The sequence below is a fragment of the Phalacrocorax aristotelis genome, chromosome 19, assembly GCF_949628215.1.
Source record: "Phalacrocorax aristotelis chromosome 19, bGulAri2.1, whole genome shotgun sequence".
NCBI classification, from domain to species: Eukaryota; Metazoa; Chordata; class Aves; order Suliformes; family Phalacrocoracidae; genus Phalacrocorax; species Phalacrocorax aristotelis.
In genome coordinates this window covers 8,761,765-8,784,966 of record NC_134294.1, presented here as the reverse complement: position 1 = coordinate 8,784,966, position 23,202 = coordinate 8,761,765, and the positions used below count along the sequence as shown (strand labels likewise).

The following is a 23,202-nucleotide window of genomic DNA, read 5'->3' as shown; positions in this document are numbered from 1 at the left end:
CGAGTCGCTGGTGGACACCAAGACGAAGGCGATGGAAGGAGGACCTGGGCCCCGGGACTGCTCTGATGGCATGTACAGAGTTCACGCTCGTTTTCCCCATGATCTTCCCTTTGCGTGGGGACAGACCCCGGCCTGCCAGGAGGAGGAGGCGCATCTCTGGGGCGAGCCCCGAGTGTCGTAGGTGGGACTCAAGCTCCTCTTCTTTTGCTCTGCTGGTTACAGGGTCCAGGGCTTTGTGAAGGGCCTCCCAGCTCCTTCCCCGGCCCGGGGGAGATGGGAAGCAGTTGTAGGTCTGCCTTCTGGAGGCTTCCATCGCCGAGGCAGTGCAAGGAGGAGATACAGGAGCGGAAAGGTGCCGGGCAGCATTGTTTCTGCATGGATTCCCTCAGGCTGCCCAAAATCTCGAGCAGCCAAAGGAGGGGACAAACGAAGGAGCTCCCTGCCCACCCTCCCTCCCTCCGGAGACCTGCTGTGGGATGTTGCCCTTCAAAACGTGTAGTCACTAGTAGGGGAGGAAGGGAGGGAACACGCCTGCCTGTGTCCTTGCTTTCTGCTGAGGTTTTTTTCCAGCCTGAATCAACAGACAAATTACACCTGGAAAAGACGGCCAGAAACAGAAAACAGAACTAGAAAGACCTCGCATGGTCACCCGGTCCGTCTCCTCGCTCGAAAGCAGGATCAAATTTACACCTCCCGCGTTCCTGCTCGCCAGGTCTAACCTGTCTGCAAAACTCCCCTGATGGAGCATGGAGGGGTGATCCAGACCTCTGACCTCCCGGGAGGATTCACAGACTCCCCCCTCCTCTGCAATTGTGTGAAAGGAATTTGGAGGAGGAAAAAAAATGGGATTTTGAACAGATAAGGCTGGAGACATGATTTTCTGCATGTTTACGTGCTAGAACATGAAATTAATTTATGTGACACTATAGTGTCTCAGGAGTAAGTATCAATTTTTATAGCTTACATGAAAATAAATCTTTTTCTCCTTACAGCACAATGAGTTTACTGTATGTACATCTGCTCCTGTTTATATACACAAATATTTAAGTACATGAACACATCGGGAACTGACAAACAGGTTCTTTTCTGCTCTACCCAGAACTGAAGGAAACGGGTACTTTCTGGCAGTCTGTCAGGAAAGCAGATTGCGTTGCTCTGCATCAGTCGCTGGCAGGTGTCTGTACGGGAAAGGGGACAGGTCAGGGCTGAGTCCTTCCTCCAGCGATGAAGACCTGTCGGTTTTGGACACCACGGAGGACACAGAGTGGGGGTAGGTAAGCGGTAATGAAGGCTGCTCTCGCGAAGAGAAAAACGTGCCGTCTTCACACCGCATCTGTCGGATGCGGGGATCTTCCGTTAGCACACAGAGCAGCGTGAAGCGCCGGCGGGTGCCTGCCCTGCCGCGGGCAGGCAGAAACGCCGCGCTCCGTTTGGTGAGCTGGCTCAGCCGCCCTCCTCTTCCCCTCTGCCGAAGCCACCGCGGTTTCCTCTCCGGGGCAGGCGCCTCCGGCGCGGCTCGGGGCCGTGCTTTCGCACACGGCTTGCAGTTCCCCTCCGGACAACAAAATTACACTTTTCCGGACGCCAAAGGCTGACAATACTTTTCACGGGGGGGGGTGGGGGGGTGGGGGGGGGGGGGAGGGCGGGTTTCGTTCCCCCCGGGACCCTTGCTGCTGCCTTCTGGAGACCCTCAGTTGATCTCTCCCTCTGTGAATTCTTCCTTTATGGACTGTTTGCGAGATTTGCAGTCCGGGAGGTCGAACCCAAAGTCTGCCCACTCGTCGGCCCCGCCGCGGTTGGGGATGGTGATGGTGTGGCGCACGCGGAAGTGCACGGCCTCCATCACGCGCTGCCGCTGCAGCTCGCCCGAGCTGCCGATGGAGATGGTGGAGGCGTTGCTGCTGGAGCGGATGAGCTGCTGGGCCCCGTAGTCGTGGCTCTGTTTGAGCTCCTGCAGACCTCTCCAGATGATCATCCTGTACTGCTCTGGGATCTTCAGTGCCCCGAGATCCTGGAAGAACAACACCGCTGAGGAACAGCTGGCGGAGACACGGCCGTACCGGCGGGAGGGAGCCCCGCGCTCATGCTTCGGAGGGGCGCGTGGGCGCGATGCCCGAGCACGCAGCGGTGGCGGGGCTGGGGCTCCCCTGGGTGACGACACCAAGCCCGTGGGGGCATCCCCAACAGGCAATTTCTCATTTGTAGCCAACAAGCAGTTGACCAGTTACTCAAACACAGCTTTGCAGGTTAGAAATGTTTTCTGGTTTTTTTTTTTTTGGGGGTGGGGGATGGGTTCACATCAAACTGATGCAAAAATGGGAGCGAGGGGACCTTTCCCCTTTGGACACAGGTTGCAGAGCAGCCCGTAAAGCGTCGCCGTGTCCACCTGGGCGAGGAGCCGTCAGCCAGGCTGGCTTCTCCTCGGGTCCTGGACTGCTGCTGGAGCAGCGCCTGCCCCCAGGGGCCAGAGCCACGTGCGAACGCACCGCTGCGGGCAAGGGCAGGCTGTTACGACGCGATGGGCTGTGGTCGTAAAGCCAAAAGAGGTCGATAACCTCAGGACTGGGGGCCTGCACCCGAACAAACGCGGTCATAGCAAAGAGCTGCCAGAGATCCACGTTAATGCCAAACACAGAGACTCACGTGAGTGTTAACTAGAGAAGACAGCGAGTATGCAATTAGTAGTTACAAACGCCGACTTGGACACACAGCTCAGCAACCTGACCCAAGTTTTGGCCGTACCAAACCTTTCCTTTGACAGCTTACAGACGGTCACGGAGTTAGTTCAGAAAATGGTCCAAAACCAGGCTAAGGTTACACAACTGGCCCCAGCTACCAATGAAAAATCATTGTGTCTCCGGCAGCCGCATCACCAGAGCGTGGCCGTGCCTTTTATCATAGCTGCCGGGTAGACAACAGCTACTACAGCTGCCTGGGGGCAAACCAGGACGAGGCAGGAGCTTTGTCGCAGCCAAAACACCAACTCTGGGATTTACAGGGCTCAAAGAGTTTAAGATTTGGGGGTTTTTTTCCCTTCTTGATACCCAGATGGGCTGGGGAAGCCCCTGCTTCGGTGCCACCGCTTTAACGGAGAACGCAGCAGCAGAGGGCTGATGCTCCGTGCAAGCTCAGGTACTTCTAGCATCTGTTTTTCATGCCCGCTTTTGCCTGACCTGGGCTATTCCTTCCAGGGTTCCCTTAACACAAATATCCCGGGCTCCACTCCCTTATTTCACCCTCTTTTGTCTTAAACAGGGGAAAACGTAAGATCAGATCAGATTTAAACCTCGCTGAACTGCAGCGGAGGTATTCCCGCTGGCCCAGCGAGCCTTGGGTTGTTTCGCTGAGCCTTGGCTGTTTTTCCTGTGTTAGGTGGAAAATCTACCCGAGGTCTGGTCTGGGGCTTTTTTAGCTGGTTTGGTTCTGACAGTCTGGAAGAACCAACCGAGACTATCGTGGTTGCTACCGATGACTGAGCTACTGCTAAATGCGCAGGACCAGAAAGGACGCATAAATGGAAGGCATAAATCCCGGGGAGCGAATGTTCTGTGTCACGGGTTGGTGCACAGTTTTTCCTTTCCTTTAAAACGGTTTTGTCTTTGCTTTTTAGATCAACAGCTGATAGAAACAAATGGTAAGAACAGATCTTCCCAAAGCATTTACCTCTATGGATAGGTTCTGCAGGTGGTAAATATTCTGTAACCCTTGTGAGGTGAAATAGTCGATGCAGTTTGGACACCCCAATCCTGTTAAAAAACTGCAGAAAAAATTTGGAAAATAAAGTGGCATTAACTTCTCATGAACAAAAGCTGCGCTCGCAACCATCGCTGTAGTGGCAAACCGCGTTTCAGGTCACTGAAAAGGCGGGGGGCTGCGGTGGTCTCCTGCTGCCTCCGGCCTGGGCAGCGCTCCCGCACCCCTGCAGCCCAGAAGGGCCCAGGCCGGCGGGAGGGAGCTCGCTCTGGGGTGCTCTGGCTGCTCGCTCAGGCTTTCTGTCCCTGGCTGTTGCTGTCCCAAGCTTGGCCTCAGCTGCCACTAGTGGCAAAGTGAACCACGGGATTACGTTTGTTCCTAAAACTACTTATTTTTCTCTCCTGGTCATCAAGGTTTCAGCTCAGTAACTTGCTCGGAATAACTAGAGTGAGCTCGAGCTCCCCGGGGGGCAGATCGGGGCACGCCTCAGCCTGGGCAGCGAGGCCAGTCCCTGCAACGGGCAGAGTGGTGGTGCAGGGTGTTCTGCACGTCGCGCCGGCTGCAGCCACGCGCCTCTAGTTAAACTGCACGTACGGCCTCCTTGGCTTCGGTGGGGTGTCTGTCGAAATGTCTGGTCTTTTTAAAGACTGAAATGGCAAAAAGTGGCTGCGGACCTGTTAACGCATTCATGGTGGAAATAAGCCGTGTGGAACGATTTGCAGGCGTTGCTGGTAGGGAAGGGGAAGGGGGAAGTTCACCAAGCTACGTGCCGGTTTGACATGCAGGAAAAGACTCTTGTTTGGATGCATTTAATTTTTAATTAAGCAGGGATGGATTACCCAGGTAGAGGCATATGAGGGCAATAGAGGTTTCTGACTGGTAGGTAGCTGGGCTTTGGTTTCTGAGATGAGTGGTCTATGTGATTCGTGATCAGTGATTTCTCAGTTGGGACCAGTGGCCAGTTGACCAGTTGCTAGACAGATCTGAAGGTTAGAGTGAGGGACAACAGCAAGAAACATCAGAGGACAAGACAGACAGGGCATCGGACGCCTTCCCTACCTGACGAGGCTGGGGTCGGGGTTGTAGGGCGGAGGGGGGGTGCAGTGTGATCCGGAGACCATGGACTGGGACGAGTGGCCCCCATTCATTTCTCCATTGGGTTGCATGGGGTGGCTGTTCAGCATTCCGGGTCCTAGGCAGCGGCCATGTCAACGCAACGGACAGACCCATTAGGCGTCACCCCAACCGCGACAACCGCCCGCTCCCACGGCTGTTGGCCGAGGGTCTGACGGGCAGGAGGAGCCCCTGCAAGCAGGGACTGCTGCCGGCGCCCGGTGAGGTGAGGACCTTACCCATGGGCCCCAGGCTGGGTGCGGAGCCGGAGCTGTGCTGCGCCGGCTGCCCTACCAGCTGGTTGACAGAGGGCAGCTTGTTGATTCCTCCGCCGTGAACTTTATTCATGGGTGAAAGGACGGGACCGTAGGAGGAAGGTGTCTGCAGCTGACTCCTGCCCGGGGAAACCAAGCGGCTGGTCAGCCTGCAGCGGGGAGCATGGGGCTGCCTTGACCCGACCCAGAGCTCCCCACGGCCGGTCAGACTTTCCTGCCGAGGCTTCGGGCAGCCGCACCGATGCGGACTGCGGCACAGAAAAGCCGCTTTGCACCGATAGCGGCCCTGTCGCGGTTGTCAGCCCTTGCTAAGTACCAGGCGCTGAGCGGACCTGCTGTGAGCCAGTGGGCCAACCGTGGATGGGGGTGCTTGAGGGCTCCCCCAGCCACGCAGCCAGGACCGGGGCTGCTGCGGGCTCTCGGGGGCTGCTCTCAGCCGTACTTACTGCCTCTGCAGCAGCTGCTGCTGCTGCTGCCGGTAGGAGTCAACCAGCTGCTGCGGGACCAGCTCCACCAGCTCCAGGCTCTCCTTTATCTTCATCAGGATCTCGAAGTTCTCCCGGCCTCGCACCTGGAGGAGGGAGCGAGCCCAGGGCTTCGCTTTGTTCCCGCCCCATCTGCCCACCTTCCTCGTGGCCCCTTTTTTCCACCCAGCCACACAAGGTGCAGCGACCCTGCGGCCAGGGACTACTTTGGGATCCAGGACTCCCTAGGACTTATGCATTCACGGAAGCTTTCGGTCCTGCTCTCTAGGTCTCTGCTCAGCCCCCGAGCCTGCTGCCCTCTGGGAGACTGTGCAACCCCATCGTGCCCAACACCGCGTCCCCAAGGCGCTGCTCGCAGAGGGGACGATGCCACCGCTGTCCTGAGCTGAGCCCGCACTCAGCGCGGCTCGCTGAGACTTACCGGCACGTAATACATCTCCTCCTCCCCGTGCCTCCGTTTCTTAACACCGGCCCCCAGTGCTGGGATCCCCTGGGGGCTCTGCTTGAAGGCTGGAAAGGAGAGAGGAGGAACGTTATCGTGCTGTCCCCAGGAGGGCAGGACACAGCCGGCAGCAGCTTGGCTCCCCGCAGGATTTAAGCTCAGGCCATGCAGGGTTGTAGCTGTTCACCTGAGTTCTGGCATTGATGTTCTCCCTTTATTAATAATAATAATAAAGAACAAATATATCTGGACATGAAAGCCCTGCACTAACAGCTTTGCGCTCTGGAGGGAAAAGGGAGTGGGTCCTATTTATAGGACTTCAGATTTAGTCAAGAAAGGTCAAAGCATCATGCCCGGATGTGGATTTGAGCCTGAACTTCTGGAGCACCGTGATTTTGGGTGCGCTGGGAAAGGAGCCGAGGCAGAAGCAGCGCATGGCTTTGAGCAGCAAGGGGTCGCGGGTGCTGGCCAGGAGCCTGGGGCTGCGGCAGAGCAGTGCCCTGAGCCCCCCCTCTCCCGGCAAGGGGACTCACTGCGTTTGTTGGCGTTGCCGTTTTTAGCTGCACTCTCGTTCAGGGCTTGCTGCTCTCGGTAATGGTCTTCATCAGCTTTGCGGTCTCTGCCGGGACAGGCGCAGATCCGTCCCTCGAACGATCTCCTTCCTAGGACTTGGCCGCTGGGAGGAGAGAGAAATCGGTGACTGTTTCTGCTTGGGAAGTGCGTCGCGGCTCAGTCCAGCACATTATTGTTCAGCTCAAACCAGACCAGCAAAGTGCCTTCCCATCCCTCCGTACAAAAGGGTTGCTCGGGAAGCAGCCGAGCCCCCTGAGGTACCGGGTGCACAGAGCCCCTTGGCAGTAGTCTCCTGGGGGAAGAGGAGCTCCGGGGGCAGAGGAAGGCTCCAGCTGCAGGGGGAGAAGCTGAGACTGGGCTGGGTCCCCGGTCCCTTCGTGCCAGCCCTTTTCCTCGCTGGCAGAGAAGAGCCTTTCCCTGGCTGGGACTGTGGGGGGCTGCCATGTCCCCTTCCCCTGGGGGAGCTCCCTGCAGGGGACAACTCCTTCCTGAGGGACCCCAGCGCTCCCACAGTGCCACTCACTCTCTCGTCTCCAGGGTGATGATGATGAGGATGGGCCTCCTGTTCATTCCTCCCACGCAGCTGCTGTTGCACATGAAGTTGTACAGGATGGTGGTGAACTCGGTCCCCACCTGCCCGGGAGGGGAGAGCAGGCGCTGAGCAGGGAGGAGTGGGGTGGGGGCAGGTTGGGCCTCCCTGGGGAGTGATGGGGGGGCAGGCTGGGACCCCCGGGGGGAGAAGAGGCGGGGAGGCAGGCTGGGACCCCACGGCTCCCAGTGTGGGGCTGGTGCCTTGGCAGGGTGAGTGGGGGAGCTCTGAGGGGGTGCTTCCCTGGGAGCACTGGGGAAGGGCAGTGTGGGGACAGGTCCAGCTGGGAAGAGAGGATTGTACAAGGACTGTGGGGTCCCTGGGGTCACCCAGGGCTGTATTGGAGGGCATTTCCCTTTGCACCCCACCTCCCAGGAAAGAGATGCTGTGGGATGCTTCTCAGGCCTGGGAGCTGTGGATGCTCAAGCACAGCAGCCACAGGTGCGGGGAGCAAGCAGGGGCTGGCCTTAGACACGCCAGGGCAAGCAGGACTCCCGTCGGGACACAAGTGTGTCTCCCACCAAGCAGCCCTGTCACCAGTGGGTTCATCCTTAGCACAGGCAGAACTACTGTAGCCCAGACAGAGGCAAGCACCGGTCCTGCCCCCCCGCCCCGGGTACCTGCGGGGGCTCGTAGGGCACCATCACGCTCTGCCTTCCCGTCACGGGGTCATCCACGTACTGGGAGAGGTTGTTGCCTTCCACCCGGATGAGGTGGCTGGCTGGGGCCGACTGCCCTGCAAGGCAAACCTCCGCGTTAGAGGCGGTGGCTCTCCAGGACGCGCATCCTGCAGCGCAGGGCGGGATGCGCGGCCCCCGCTCCCCAGACGATGGGGCGGCCCCCAGCAGAGCAGCACTCACCGTCGTTGAAGTCACGGCCGAGCTCGTGGTTGGGGCAGCGTTTCACCACTTCGGTGACGTGCTCTGCTTTCTTGTAGACGGGCATGGCCCGGATGATGGTGCCCGGCGGTGGGGGCGTGGACACCTTGATCTGGATGGGACATGTTTTTGCAATCTGACAGTAGAGTTTCTTCAGCAGGGGGGAGTACTGGAAAAGAAGAGACGCCCAGCGGGTGAATGTCACTGGGCCTCATGGGACGGTGGATGCTCCCCTCCCTGCCCTCGGCTTCCTCCGCTGCTGCGGTGTAAACGCAGGGTTCCCTTCCCTGCACGGGGGCTTGTGCCGGCCTCGGGCCGATGCTCCCGCGTGCACCGAGGCAGGCGTTTCTGCTCCCTCGGCTCCTCTCGGCCACCCACTTGCTGCTTTCTCAACGCTCCGAGGGGAACGCGAACGTGGCAGTAAAGCAGCAAAGTAAAAGAATGACCTGTTATAAAACCAATTACTGCCTATCGTGCTGCAGCCACACTGGAGGGACTGTGCCAGTGCAAAGCTGCTCCACGTGCCAGCAGAGCGAACTGCCCCAGCAACACCCGGGCTCCGTGGCAGCTTCATAACAGATCGCAAACTGCTGCTGCGTGGTCCCAGTGCGTCGTAGGGGAGAGCGACCGAAGGAAATTCAGCCTGCCTTTGCTGTAACTGTTTATTCTCTAGGCTCAGTATTTGTTTTTCCCTGGAAATACTTAAATACAACCAAATTCACCCACACAACATCGTATCCGCTTTCCGCATAAACCAGGTACAACCACCTGCTTGGTCCAGGGCCGGGCGCTGTAGGAAGGGTTTCCCGGCAAGCCTGAGTGCTGCGGCAGAGCGGGAGCACTGGCTCTGCTGTGACTTAGAGGAAATCTTGCTGAAAATCAGCTTCAACCCTTGTCTGTGCATCACTCAGCCCAGTTTGGAAACATTATCACACGCAGCTCCTGGCTGAGCCAAGGGCTGGGACAACCACGGGTGCTGGCGCATCACGGCCCAAGGAAATCATGCTTAATGTTGTTAACAGAATCACAGCGACTTATGCAATTATTATTGCAAATATATTTCAAAAAAATCTATTTTTTCTATTTTTCAAAAATCCAAAAGACCTCCGAGTTTAATTCTGACTAGCACGTATGACACAGGCAGGGCTTGTCCTGAGCACGACCCGATCCTTTGCAGCTGCTCGCAGAGCCAGCGGTGGCTCACGGAGGGGACGTGGGGAGGAGGATGCTCTGCAGGCAGCCGAAGGCAGTGCCCAGAGACGCTTGCTAATAGAAAACCTATTAGCATATAGAAGACCACTAAAACACTCCTTGTGGGGGCACAACGGCTTTTGCTCAGTCTGCAGCAAGAGGCAGACTCCCCTCGCAAGGACCGTGGACGTGCTCAGGGTGGGGGAAGCTGCCGTGGGCACTGAGTGTGGGAAGGGAACAGCAGCGTGCCGGCGAGCCAGCCCTGCCCGCAGCCCCGCAGCTCGCAGAGCCCCTTGGCCACGGCACCCGGGCAGCTCGTCTGCAGCGAGGCAGGGGCTGGCAGCGAGCGCCCGGGCGGGAGGAAGCTGCACGCCACTCGGGAGGAGGGGTGGCGAAGGCAGAGCCTGTCCTTCACCTTCCAGTAAACGCATGTGTCGGCTCCCAGGTGTGGGGATGTGCAATTCCCTTCCACCTCACCAGTGCCACACTGTTTTCCACCTCACAAGGAATGTGTTTGCTATACAAGAGCCCACCCCTGCCGCACAGAGAGAAGCCAGTCCCTGCATGGCAGGGCATGTTCCTGCTCAAACTATTTTATCTCATCCCCACAACATAACGCCCGATGCCAAAAAAATACCACCGCGCAGAACACTTGTGAGGATGTTAAAGCTTGTCCCGAGCCATCCAAATACAGGTGTGCAGAGGGTAGCGAGGCTCCCTCTGCCACCGCCACTCTGCTCTCCCGATGGCGGGGCTGTTTCTGAGCCAGGGCGGCAGCAGAGGGGCAGCGGGGCTCTGCACCAAGCAAGCCGCTCGCACAGCTGCTGCTGGGGCATCGGCGGGGCTGGCAGGAGCAGCTCAGCCCTTGCCTTCCCACTGCCGTGAGCCCAGCAGATGCGCCCACACATCAGGAGGATTTGTGGGAGGGGTCTGCGCTTCCCCTTCTGCAGGAGTGGATCCACGCTAGGAGTGGGTTAAGTGATCCCCCCCTGCCCACGGAGGCTCTCACTGAGCCTGCTGGGGCTGGATGGGCTTGTACCACCCCTGAACTGCTAGAGAGGCAAACGAGGTAAACCATTTTCAGGTGGTATTTCTAGGGAAGCTCAGGGAAGAATAAAAGGGAGAGGCTGCTGCTAAGGTAAGCTGCAGCAGCTCTTGCATGGTGAGGGTGTCCTGGACTGACGGTCAGCCGGCAGCAGGTACCAGCTCCCAGGAAGGTGGGCTGGCAGGGGATGTGTCCCAGGGGTCAGGGCCCGCTCTGCGCTAGAGGCAGCAGGAAGATGCTGTGGTTGTTAGTGGGTGTGTCTGGGAGGTGTAACACCAAGCTGAATCTGGCAGCAAGAATTAATCCTCAGTGTTGGAGGCATGCGGGCTTGCCCAGAGAGAGAGGGTGCTTAGGCTTTTCACTGAAATCCCCCAAATTTTGCAGTGATGACTATGACCACCCCTTGGCTCTCTGGCCAGGTTAGCTTCCCAGGTGTGACCCTGCATCTCCCGCAGGGATTGTGCTGAAGCTGGAAGCACAGGCTCTGCCTGGAATGCAGGCACTCCCCTCGGCCCAGCTGGAAGAGGAAGCCCTCGTGCTGCCGTGGCCCGCATAACCCGCTCGCCAGCGGTGTGACGGGGGTTTAACACCCTCGTTTTGAGGAGGCAACCTGGCAAAACAAGGGTTATTTGGAGGGGGGCTCTTCCTTGCCAGGTGTTAAAATACTGACAACTCCTGTCAAAGGATCCTTTCATGTAGACATTCCCGGGCAGTCCTCAACACGCCTGGGAAATAAAACTGCTCTGGAAGAGTAGAGGTGCATTATGGCAAGCTCTTTGGTAACAAATTCTCTCATTATACCATGTTATGACATGGATAAATCTCTGTTAAATAGCAGAGCGATTGCCCCGCAGGGAGAAAGGCTGCTGCTCAACACAGGCATGCCTCCACTGATAACCTTATCATGTCTTAACAGCTCCAGGATTGCCTTCAAAGATCCTTTACAATAACAAACTATTCTTTTAAGGAACTCCATGCTGATAACTCTGGGCAAGAAAAGTCAGGGCTGAGCCCCGTGCGGCCACAGTCCCGGCTCCCCGCAGCGTGCAGCCGCCTCCGCCACCACTGCTGGGGCAAAGCGCTCCCGGCCTCACAGACCCACCCTGTTCAGGGCCATCGGGCAATTGAGCGTTGTGTTTTTAGGGTCCCAGGAGGTTCTCTGTCCCCAGGTGGGTTTTCAGCCACGAAGAGCCCTCGGCAACGTACGCCTTCTCTAAGGGACAGCAAAATGCGCATCTTGCTCAGACTCCAAGCAGAGTGCCAAGCTGAGCTGGCACCTCTGCTCCTGTATTAGCTAATAATTCACCACACATGCACCTCTGTGCAGGGCTGTGCTACGTAATCTGATTTACTGGTACTTTACAAGCCGCAGCTGAAGTGCTTGCACCCGGCTTGCAGAGAGCGCAGAGGCACCGCGCTTTCCCCCAGTGCAAGACAAGACAGTGGCAAAGTGGAACTCGGGAGATCAGAATGCTGGTGTTCAATCACACAGACTAGTGCAGCCGCCTCACTGCTGGGTACTCTTCTTTTTGCTGTGGCCGTGCTCCCGCCGCCTGTACTAAGGGTGAACCTTGGGGCTGTTCACTCGTATCCATCCCGTTCTGCAGCGTTCGGACAAGCTGACCTCTTGAAACCAGCCACACGTGGCAGCTGGGTCAGCACAAGCTCACATCGCTCACGCTGCCGGTCCCAGGCGTGGGAACATCATCTCGGGACACCTGGACACTTGCTCGGCGCTGGTGCATCAGCACATCCAGACCTCAGCCCCAAGATTTCTTTCACACCTAGAGAAGAGCCTGGGTACGTTCTGCCTCTGGGCACCTCCTGCTTTTATTTCCAGCCCTTGCTCTGCCCTTCGGACCGTTAGCGTCTGCCTCCCCAGTCACATTATCGCTAGGGCCATCTCTGTTCATAGATGTCAGACAGCGCCTGTTACTGCACGTTCGCAGAGCGCAACAGGTTCACGTGTCAGTGTGGCTTGTGGGCGCTGGTACGGCATAAACAGCAAGCAGCACTGAGCAATCTACCTGAAGCTTACGTAAACTCACAGAACGCATGTTCCCCTGGGTTTTTTTCTGCAGTTGTGCGGCTTTCAGTGTCAGCCCTCATCAGCTGGGGTGAAAGTATAAAGCCCCCTCCATCGCTGTCCCTTCCCCGCCTCAGTGATCTGTCCTGCAGCGCGAGTCCAGAGCACTCGGAGTGACTGGAAAAGCCAAATTATTTAAGCACTAGCAGTGCTCAGCATTAACCTCTGTTTCTCTAGGGACTTGGTACCCCAAAGTGCCTTTCGACGGGGTTTGTGTCACCTCTGTGTTTGAAACGCAGCTATTTCTTGGGCAAGACAGAGGCCACGCTGCACCGGTGCCGAACGTAATGGGAAATACGCACAGCGGAGCGACAGAGCCCTGAGGTGGAACCGGCCGCTGCGGGGGTTGGCTGAGGTTATCTTGGTTCCGCTGCTGCTGTATCCAAGGAAATGTTTTGCGCATCTCAAGATCCAAATGAGCCAATGCCTCACAACGATTCGTGGCGACTGATGTGGCTGCAGCTGTGAAGCAGCATTAAAATTAAGTCTCAGCATCTGCCATGGCTCCCCCTGAGCAAACACGCGGGACCCACTCTGGAAGAGGCCACCGCACTGCTCAGACCCGCAGCTACTTCTCGGGTACAGGAAGGAAGAGAGGGGAGAGGCACTTTTCCCCGTGGGTGCTGACAGCCTCGCACAAAGAATAACCTGAGTCTTCTATGTGGAAAGACCTGCCGGCGAAGTCCATCTCCCCCCAGCCCTCCCTGGGCAGCAGAACCGCTAGGAGGATGTGTCCCAACAGATTCGGAGCTGATAAAATCTTATTTATCTTCAACTGTTGACACCGAAGCGTCTAGACTTGCCTGCTTCGGGAGGGCTGCAGCCAAGTCCTCCTTGAAGGAAATGATTTGCTCAACAATTACTTTTTCCACAAATCCTCCCCCCTCCTCCCTACCAGCCTCCTCCTCCTCCTCCTCTTCTACATTCCAGTCTCCTCATTAGCTCTACTCAAGACGTGTCCAGGACTGCAGTCAATGGATCCCAATAAAGCCACTAGCCTGGCAAGAGAGAGAGAAGAAAAGTGCTGCCTCCGGCTGCTAATTTCCTTGCGCTCCCCAGCAAGCAGCTGCAGAGCTGCATCCTGGGACAGGTTTGGACAGATCGCAGCGGAGAGGTGATAATAATGTGTCTGTCATCTTACTCAGACATGTAGCATCTTGCAAACCGCAAATACCGTTAACCGGCTCGGACGAATCTGTTACGACAGATCCTGGAAGACATACCGACTACAGAGCTAATTTTTTCTTTCTAATTTTTTTAATAACCACTTTTTAATCACCGGCCTATATAGCTTCTCACTGAGCTGGAAATTCCTCCCAAAGCTACTTCGTTGCTCATTTACTATGAGCTGGGTTCGAATACATCCAGTGCATCGCTGATGCCCGAGAGGAGAGCATCGTGGGTGCCTGACCACAGGGGCCGGAAGGGCTGTGAGGGATGCCCCACACCTGCCTCCCCATGTCTGCAGCCCCTGCACCACCGTGGTGATGCTTCGGGGTGATGGCCGGTGCACCGCCAGCCGTGCCGGCTCTCAAGGTGCCTGACAGAGCCCTCCCTGTGCGGAGCCCCTCTCCTCACCCCGGTCATCAGCAGCTGCAGGGGACCCCCGTCACCCGCAGGTCCCCTAGCCCCGTTCCCACGAGCACTGGACCACCGGCAATGTCTCGGGGCCGGGGCTGCCCCACAGCAGACACAGCGCACAGAGGCTGCGTGTGCTCCAGCCTGCATTCTTCTACCTTTATTATCATGCCATTACTGCTAATTAAAATCCCTTGGTTCACCCCCAAAGGAGTCCTCTCCCTTCCTTCCCCAGTGTGCACATCCTTAAAATAACTGCTAACCAGGATCACAGCCGTTCTTAGTCACTGCTCAACCAGCCAGCGCTGGCACACTTGGGGGTTGTTTTAATCTCTTCTAGTAAGTCTGACTCCTTCTGTGCGTCTGGATACTCAAGTTCTCTGACCAAGCCGGCACTGGAGTTCCCTCTCATCCAAAAAGGAAGCCAAAAATCCAGCAAGACAGTTATTTTGTGCTGCATTAACAAGACTGACTACAGGGAGCAAGCTGGGAGGGAAGAAGAGGCTGAGTTGGGCTTGGGAATCACTGCTGGAAACAAAGTGCAAAAACCAGAGCAGCAAGACCTGGACTCGGGGGAGACCACCGCCTCTCGCAGTGGCCCTGGCAGGCTGCGCCAAGCAGGAGGGAGCCACTTCTCCTGCTTTCTTATAGCCCCTGCCTGGCATGGGCACAGGCAAAGAACGTGGTTTCCCAAGGGCACACCCAGCATCTCTCTCCCCCCCTCCTTGATGTGCTGGAGGTCCGGGCTCCCAGGGACGCTTGCAGCCGTGCTTCTCGTGGTGCGGGATGCGGCCCCACGTGGTAGAACGCTCCGCTCCCAGCAGTGCAGCACCAGGCCCCGCGTCCGCTCCCGAAGGACTTGCCCGGCGCAGCCGAGGCGGGGGGCGCCGCTGGCTGACCCACGGGCACGCATCCGTCGCGCTCCTCCGGCTCTGCGGGACGTGCGTTTCCTTCTGCAGCCTATTCGTTATCTCGGTTCCTCCAGTGGGTCCCTCACCTCCCCTGTGGGTTTCAGGTCTCAGCGTAGAGGAGCTGGCCAGAGCAGCCTCGTCTCCCTGGTGTGTCCTCTCCACCTCCACGGCGGTGCCTGCACGAGAGCGTTGCCTTCCTGCCACAGCAGCGGTTGCCAGTAAGTCGTTCCCTTGACCTGTGCATACCATACACGTTCGAGATAGTGGAGCTGATAGCGGGATCGTGTTGGAACATTGCACACCAAATTCCTTTGCCTTTTTTCTTAATTCCATTGTGTCTGGAGCTCCTGGAGCCTCATCCACGCCCTGCGAAAGCTGGTGGAAAGCCTCCAGTGGGCTGGCTTCAATGGGCTTTGGAGCAGGCTGATGCTGAGGTTGCTTTCCTACTTCTGGCACGCCAAAATATCCACGTTCTTCTGCCCAGCTACTCAGATAAAAACAAAGACGTTTATGGCTCAGAGGTAGAGCGTACTGAGCCATGCCTGCCCCCTGCTCATCTCCAGGCCGCTGCTGTTGGACAGGTACCTCCCTAAAATATGGTGAGGTGACAGAGTTTGAAGAGGGGGCTTGTTTTCCATAGATGCTCCTGAAAGTTTTTCCCTCCTCTTTACAACTGTCTCTACCCCAACAAGCTTCAGAAAGCAACCAGGGAGAACCTATCTCCTGCCACACCAATTATTTCCATCCTCCTCATTCAGTTAGCATCACAAAAACCATTTCAGCCCCCCCATGCCCACGCTCCAGCTGCGAGATCTACAGAGCAACTGGAACCAGTTCAATGCAGCAGTCTTGCGCTGGCCGAGCGCTGGGGCACAGACAGGTTTGCTGTGGGTAACTGCTAGATGGCGTCCATCATAGCAGGAGCATCTCACCTCGGCTTCAAACCTCTCCAGCCTTTCCATTCCAGGCTGTTCCCTCCCAAAAGCAGCAGGCAAGACCCTGGTCGCAGCCCGGACCCTCCTGTGCCCGCGCCTGGGCGAGGGGAGCCCCCGCCTCCTTAGCTCGGAGCTTTGTCCATCTCCCCCCAGCGCCGGGAGCTCCGTGCGAGCCCAGGCAGCTGCCCCGCACCGGGGGCTCGAGCCCCTGCGTCCTTTTGCAGCCAGGCCACAGGAGGCCAAAGACCCTATTAACGCTTCTGCTGGCTCTGGCACACACGATAGCATTTTAGAGGGGAGGGAGCACCGATCTGCCGCAAACCCGACTTGAGAAAAATACTAATTATCTATCAGTTACCAGCTGGCCGGCGTGGCGAGGGGCTGCCTGTGAGAAAACAGCCGAGATCAGCTCGCGGCTCTAGCGTGTATGGGCAGCTCCGGGGAACCGAGAGTCCTGATAGCTTCCAACAAACAGGCAGGCTGCCGGCATGCCCCGTCTTGCAGCGCCGCAGCTCCTGGTCCTCCTCCCAGCCCCGTCGAAGCAGCCTACCAGAGGGGGGCTTCGAACCTACAGGGAAAACCTTATTTTCAGCATCTGGCCATTGCTCTCTGCTGATAAGAAGGCCATTAAAAATGAAAAGGGAGGCGGCGGCAGCCTGGAGGGCTTCCCGCGGCACAGACCAGCGCGGCCGCGTCGGTTCAGAGTTCGTGGCAACGTGCGGCGCTCAGAGCCCAGCCCCGGAGTCAGGACAGCCAACGTCACCCACCCGCTGCCCGGCACCCCTCCGCAAGGACGGACCTGGTCCTGGTAGCGCGAGCCCCAGACCCCAGGCCTTCGCCCTTTCTCCGTTCACCCATTTCCTAAATTCAGAAATTCAGCATTTTAATGCTAGAGAGAACAGATGATGATTCTCTGGTCTGATTCCCTACGCTGCTGGCCTAAGACCCCTGCCTACTCATTCTGTGTTGAGCCAACGGTGTCTGCTTGAAGTGCAGCTTATCTTCTGAGAGATAGGCAGACTCTTCATTTGAATACTTCAGGAGTTGGAGAATCCACCGCATTCCTTGGTAAATTGTTCCTATGTTTAATTATCCTCACTGTTAAAAAACTTCCACCTTGTTTCTAGTCTGAATTTGCCTGGCTTCAGCTTCCAAGCACTGGATCTCATTATGCCTTTTTCTATTAGATTAAAGAGCTGTCTGCTATCACAAACCACCTCCTATGCAGACTACGATCAAGCCACCCTCACTCTTCTCATGGAGACCTCTCGTGCACAGCGTTTCTCTGGTATCGCCCGCCCTACAAGGCATCTCTTCCAAATCTTTCATGTTCTTTGGATCTCCCTCCTAAATCTTCTGTTTTGTGAACAGAGGGTTTGAAGCATGGACACAGGAACTGCACACAAGGGCAGTGGGCTCGGGGGTACCTTGCTCCCCCTGCCCAGGTGATGCTTGCCTGCCCAGCCCCCGTAGAGCAAGACAGCCCACCGCGCAGACTGCTCATCTCCAAACGGTCCTTGGCCATGAGCCTGGGCTCCTTAGGAGCCTCCTTTCCTAAGCACGGGAGAATGGATAACACCAAACCTCCCAGAGGAATAGCCAGAGGGATTCAGTCAAAACCCTTCAAAAACAGACATCTATGGGCCTACATGCTTCCATCAACCAAAGCGTATGATTGTATCAAAAAAAACATGTCAAATCATTTGACGAGACAACTCGCATCGGACTATGTGGTTGGGCATTGCCTGCGCGCCAGCTGTCCGTTCCTCCTGAGGCGGATTCTCCGTGGTCCGACGCCAGGCTGCAGGAGGCCTTTGGAGCTGCTGCTCTGCCAGAGCCTCCCTCCGGGGCAGAGGGCTCCCCGCTGCTCCGAACCACCGCCTGGCACGGCGCCTCCGCCAAATTCGAGGTCAACGGGCCTGGCATGAATTATTTGGTGCAGTTAAAGTACTCAAAAGCCTCGAGGCTTCCCTCTACGATGAAATGGGCAGCGTTGTTTCTTTCAAAGTGCTGAATCAAACCATGCGCGCCCTTCAGCGCACCAAGACTGTTAACTCGTCTCCCCTTGGCTGGACCGTCACCGAGCCGTTGGATGCCACTGTCCCCAGCCCTACTGACTACATTTAACTTCCCTTCCCAAGTGCCTGAATTTCCCAACAGCTTTCCTGGCTTTCCTGGCCTTACTTGCACGCTGCTGCATACGCGTTCACAGCTCGTGTAGAGAATCACACTGCACCGCATCGCTATTCGTATATTGACTGACAGGTGACATATAATGTACGTTTTTTTGCTGAATTGCTTTCCCTGTTTAACCAGGACAGACTTTCAAGCGCAGCAGTGGCAATGCAGAGCTCAGGGTGAGTGGGAGGAAGGCGGCAGCCCCGTCTTCCAGCACAAAACGTGCAACTGCGTGGCTGTGACAGCAATCAGCTGGGAGGACATGGGGCGAATCCGGCTGTCACCGCAGCAGGACCATTCTCCATGTGGCAGCCGGGGTGAGCCTGCACCCATGTTGGCAGTCCTGCAGAAATTATCATTTCAAGTGAAGCATCCCCCACGCTCTCCAGGGCGCAGGATGCTGCTGACCCACTTCGGTTCTCCATGAGGCTCAGCTTCAGCGCAGGGAACTGTGGGCCGGTTGGCGCGAGCCCTGCAGCCAGCCTGCTTTTGGGGGATGCGCAGTCACCCCAGCGTCGCGGTTCAGGGGTCTGCACACCTCACTGACTGCCTTGCCAAGTATTAAAGCCAGTTCAGGTGTTTAACTCCTCCGCTCTGGACCACTTCCCAGGAGGCCCCCCTTGCAGCCGTGAGCCCGGCAGCCTCAGCTCCCAGCCCTGGCTGGAGGGTGCATCCTCCGCAGGTGCTTACGGCTGCCCATGGCATATTTGCCGAGCATCTCTCAAGTCCAGCTGCTCCCCTGAGGCTGGGAGGGCTCTCACAGCACCGATGCGGCTGCTCCGACATACAAAGGAGACCTTAACACAAAGGCTTGAGGGAAAAAAGCAATCCTGGCTTGATTAGCACAGCTGCCAGTAGGACACGACAGCTACAGGAGCACGGTCAGCACGGGGTGATGCTGAGACAGCCTGGGCTCCGTTTAGTTAGAGTTGTGGAAAGATCCCAGGTGGCTCCAGCGAGGGAAGGGGGCTGTCACGGGCTCCCTCACCATTTGGGACTGCCTCGGGGAGCCTCTTGCTGCTCCCTCTGCTCTTCTGGGGACAACCGGCCAAAAAGACCTTTTTCAGTTTACTCCCTGCAGCGGCAACACGCACGGGAAGGGTATTTCCTTACCGCTAATTAAAGCGAGCACGGAGCGTATCTTTAGTAGGTGCTCACTCTGCCTTTTGACGTGCATGAGCACGCCCTGTCTGTAGCACTGTCCGAGGGTGTCCTGCAGCACCCAGCCCGGCCCTGCCCGCGGCTGCGTCCGCTCCGTCCCAAACCACTGGCCCGGCGCTGCGAGCTGGGGACGCATTCCGGTCCTCCTCCCCCCGCGCCAGGAGAGCTGGGACAAGACACCCTGCGTCATTGTGGGTTCAGTTTCCATTTGGATGCTTTTGTGGCATGGGAATCCTCGTTTCCCTGTGCAGGTCCTATGCAGCTTTGCTTTTAACTGATGTGGGTTATCCCCCAATAGGGATAAGGTTGGGCTGGAGTCACATCCTTCCCTGAGGACCTTCGGTTTATTCAAAACCCAATGAAATGCATCCTTCAGCGACATCTTGCAAGGAAGGGCAGTGGAAAAGAGTGAGGACTCAACCGTTCCTATGAGGGCAAGTCATATTTAATGGTGGTGCTGGTCCCAAGCCCCTGGTCAGCGCGACTCGGCAGCGAAGCTGTGAAGCTCCGGTGACCGGACACAGGGAACCTGCTCCACTGCCCCCACCGTGAATTTGCCTGCATTCAAACACCAGCTTGCTGCTGCTTTGCCTGCTCCGCCTGCCCGTTGGTTTTCGCAGGAGAGGAAGACCCGGCGCTGCTGCAGCTGCCGCAGCCGGTCCCCTCCTGCCCGCTCTCACCGTGACACACCGGAGGCTGCCAGCGGAGCAGCACCCGCCCGCCGCGGTCCGGGGTCTGCCTGCAAAAAAGCATCCGGAGGCGCTTTCTGTCTACCACGGGAAGGGCTGTCTTGGCAATTAAACACATCAGCTTCCAAAAATAAAAGTCATTATCACACCTCGGGCTGATATATTGCTCCTGGTCCGCTCTGCCTGTTTCGTGATAATGTCAAACCGCAGCCCCAGAGGAAACCCCGCTGCTCCCTTGCTGTGGCAGTTGTCTCGTCCCAGCCCTTCTGCTCTGCTAATATTTCCCAGAGGAGAAAAGTGTGCCCGTGAGCAGCTCTCCCAGGTGCTCAGGGAGGCGTCTGCCGCAGAAACGTCTCCGACTGCAAGCGCTGTTTCTTCTTAAAAATAGGGACAGTGCTACACCGAGCCAGGAGCAAGGACGTGAATTCAGGCCCTTTTGCCCCAAAAAGCGAAGCAGCCGTGGTACGCTCTGCCCGGTGCCTGGGTCCCTGGTCTGCAGAGGACTCCTCTGCCGGGCTGCAGACGTGTGGTCAGATCGGCAATGGACCAAACCTGCATCTCCACTCCCAAGGACCAGGCTGCTGCGCCCACATCCCACACGGCACGATGCCACGCAGCGATCCCTCTGTGATTAAAAACCTACTCTGTTATTTTCCTGTGACTTCTAAGATTAAGTTACTCTTCTGACGCAAGATGAAAAAGGAGTGTAAATGACAAGCAAGAATTTACGGCGAAGCTGAGAGCGGCCCCAGCAGATGCGAGCAAAGGTCCGTCTTGCCCACTGCCTCGCCTCTGACAGCAGTCACTGGCAAACGTGTAGGGAAGCAGCATGAGAACAAGGCAGGTACTTCCCCAGGACATTTCTCCAGCTTTGCAATTTTTGGGGACATTTACCTGCAGTTTAGGGAACTGCTGTGAGAGAAGTTACATTCAAACCACTGTGCCTGACAGCCCTTTTGGAGAAAATCCCTGAAAAGCAAGCACGGACGTTTCCTGCGCATTTTGCTTTCCAGGGCCACCTGTGCGGGCGAAGTCCCCGCCGGGCGGTGGCTGCGTCCTGCAGCCGCCCCTTGCGAGTGTGCCCTCCGCATCCCACCGCAAAGCCCCACCGAGACGTGCGGGTGTTTGCGGCCAGCCGGCCGAAAGCACCGCCCGCAGCAGCATGCACCTCTAGCGAAGACAAGAAGCCATGCAACTTACTGTCCAGGTGGCTGACTTGGCGGTGCTGGATTGCTGGAAGGTCACCTCAAAGTGGTGGGGGCCGGGGTAGTCAGTGTTGGAGGGGATGACGGGAGCTGGGGACATGGCGTCGAAGGTAGAGCTGGGCTGCGAGTAGGGCGAATGCGTTGGGACATTGGAGGTGTGCTCGGAGCTGTAGGGGCTGGTGGAGGCTGCTCTGCTGCCGATGCTCTGATCCATGCTGTTGTTCAGCAAATTGAACTGGGACTGGAGGAAGGGAAAAGGGGAGGAGGGAAAAAAGAAAACACCAGCCAGTTTAGAGACATGGAAACCTCAGCCACACTTCTCCAGGGCTCCAGGTGTCCTGTTACAGCCTCCTTAAAGGGCCAGCGTGCTGGAAAGCCAGCCAAAAGAGCTGGTCTGGGTCGCTTGGGTTTTTGAACAGGCCACCACCCGTGCAAGGGATAAACTCAGTACACTTAGATCATCCCCTTCTGTCCGCTCCATCCTCACCGGAGGCAGCGAGGTGCCGAGATCCCTGGATTTCTAGCGCACCTGGCTGCGCAAAGCCACTCTCTTGCCAGCGGGGACCGGGCAGGGATGTCTGGGGTTTGCTCAGGTGTGGGAGGCGTCCTGCTGCGGGATGGGGAGTGACAGCCCGTCCTGCGCACGGGGCTCTGCTCGGCAGCCCTTCTAGCGTCCGGGCTTGGGGAAGCTGCTCTGGCACCCGGCAGCGGCGTGAGGCAGCCCTCTGACGAAGGCATCGCTCCCATTGCCGCGGTGTTACCCAACGGCTGACCTGTTTTCCAGGTGTCTCCCACCTGCACCCACTTGTCGTGAACGTACGCAGGCACAGCGCTTCTGGAAGTGCTTCTCAATGAAGAGCCAGCTCTGAGTGGTGGTTTGTGTAATTCCCTTCCTAGCCGGGATGTTTGCTGTCAGTGGCTTTCACTGATGCAGGTCTAATTTGGGGAAAAACCTCAAACCTGCAAAGCGTGTAGCTGTGATGCAGCACACTGCAGCAAGGTCACAGAGCAAAGGTACCTATTTATGCAGGTACCTACTCTTATTCCAAACATGCTGGACCAAATCCTGACTTTTTACAATTTTTTTTTCTTATTTTTCCTCTGAACAATAATTGTCAGATACTTCCAGTAACAGCTGGCAGCTCTTTTATCTGCAGGCATAGCCTAAGCAAAGCTACATTCTCAAAAGCCGGATGGCTAAAGCGGCCTAAATCTTTCCTCTGAAAATCAGACAAAAAAATTTATTTTTCCATAGTAGAGAAATAAACTACTATTAAAATAAAATATCCCGAACATAACTGTTTCTCAGAGCAAGTGGGATGTTTTTTCCCCCAGAAATCTCCAACTCCCTAATTGCTCAGGGGTTGCTCTCCCAGTGTTTGAAGCCAGCAGCATGCTGGCAGTCCCAGAGGCGGGTGCTGCCGGCGGCTGCGGGGCTCCGCCGGTCACCACGCACCGCAGCCATTGCATGGTCGCCCCGACTCCCCGCAGCACCCCGCGCCGGAGGGGGGACGGGGCCGCCCGCCTGCGCTCCCTGCTTCACCCGGCTTCGGCTGCCTCCCCTGCGCCCCGGCGGGGACCGTCCCTCCGGCCACCGGCACCAGCTGGGGCAGCCCTGGGAAACCGAGAGCCGCTGGAAGGCGGCCGTCACCGTCCCTCAGCCCAGCAGGCTCAGCCGCCTGCCTTCTCCTCCAAAGGGCTGCAAGGCTCACAGCTTAGGAATCAGGAGACGTGTTTTAACTTGGGATCCCAACCTCACCCAAACGACTACGATGTATAATGGTTTAAAGGCAATCATCCTTCTCCAGGAAAGTTCTCCTGTTGTCTGCATCTCTCGCAAGGTCGTTGGAGCCTGTGACTAACTGGAGGAATGCTGAACAAGATCTGGCTTGTTTTTATACATATAGCCATTTTCTCCCCTAAAATATGTGCGTAAACCCCTCTATTCCTTCTCATCGCTCTATAAATAGCCCAGCCAAAGACAAACCACCCCCATCCAAGCTTTCCACAATCCCAGGCTTCACCTGGGGAAAGAGTTACGAGAGATTTCGGCAAAACGGGCGTCAAAAACACGCATGGAAAGCCCGTGCCATCCGGCCGGGAAACCGCCCGGCTGCAGGCAGCTGCCGGAGGGGACCGCGGGGCCGGGGCAGCCTTGGCGGCAGGTGACAGTGG

General features: G+C 57.1%; 1 protein-coding gene across 2 annotated transcripts; it reads right to left on the bottom strand.

Moving 5' to 3' along the window:
- Window positions 1–937: 937 nt before the first annotated feature.
- Window positions 938–21,268, bottom strand: TP73 (tumor protein p73). 2 transcript variants are annotated; one of them, XM_075113887.1, is made up of 11 exons: window positions 21,023–21,268; window positions 8,031–8,217; window positions 7,791–7,906; window positions 7,105–7,214; window positions 6,542–6,684; window positions 5,988–6,076; window positions 5,528–5,652; window positions 5,046–5,200; window positions 4,753–4,885; window positions 3,664–3,757; window positions 938–2,011 (listed from the first exon to the last, which is right to left on the bottom strand). In XM_075113887.1, the coding sequence occupies exons 1-11, from the start codon at window positions 21,239–21,241 to the stop codon at window positions 1,691–1,693; spliced, it is 1,692 nt and encodes a 563-aa protein (XP_074969988.1). In that variant the 5' UTR covers window positions 21,242–21,268; the 3' UTR covers window positions 938–1,690. The 2 variants fall into 2 exon arrangements, with proteins under 2 accessions (XP_074969988.1, XP_074969989.1); XM_075113888.1 differs by lacking the exons at window positions 3,664–3,757; window positions 5,046–5,200.
- Window positions 21,269–23,202: the final 1,934 nt, after the last annotated feature.

Coding starts and splice junctions, on each gene's coding strand:
- TP73 (XM_075113887.1), bottom strand. CDS start 21,241: ATGGATCAGAGCATCGGCAGCAGAGCAGCCTCCACCAGCCCCTACAGC. Junction 6,685..7,104: donor ATCACCCTGGAGACGAGAGA/GTGAGTGGCACT, acceptor CTCTCCTCCCAG/CGGCCAAGTCCTAGGAAGGA. Junction 2,012..3,663: donor TGCAGAACCTATCCATAGAG/GTAAATGCTTTG, acceptor TTGTTCTTCCAG/GATCTCGGGGCACTGAAGAT.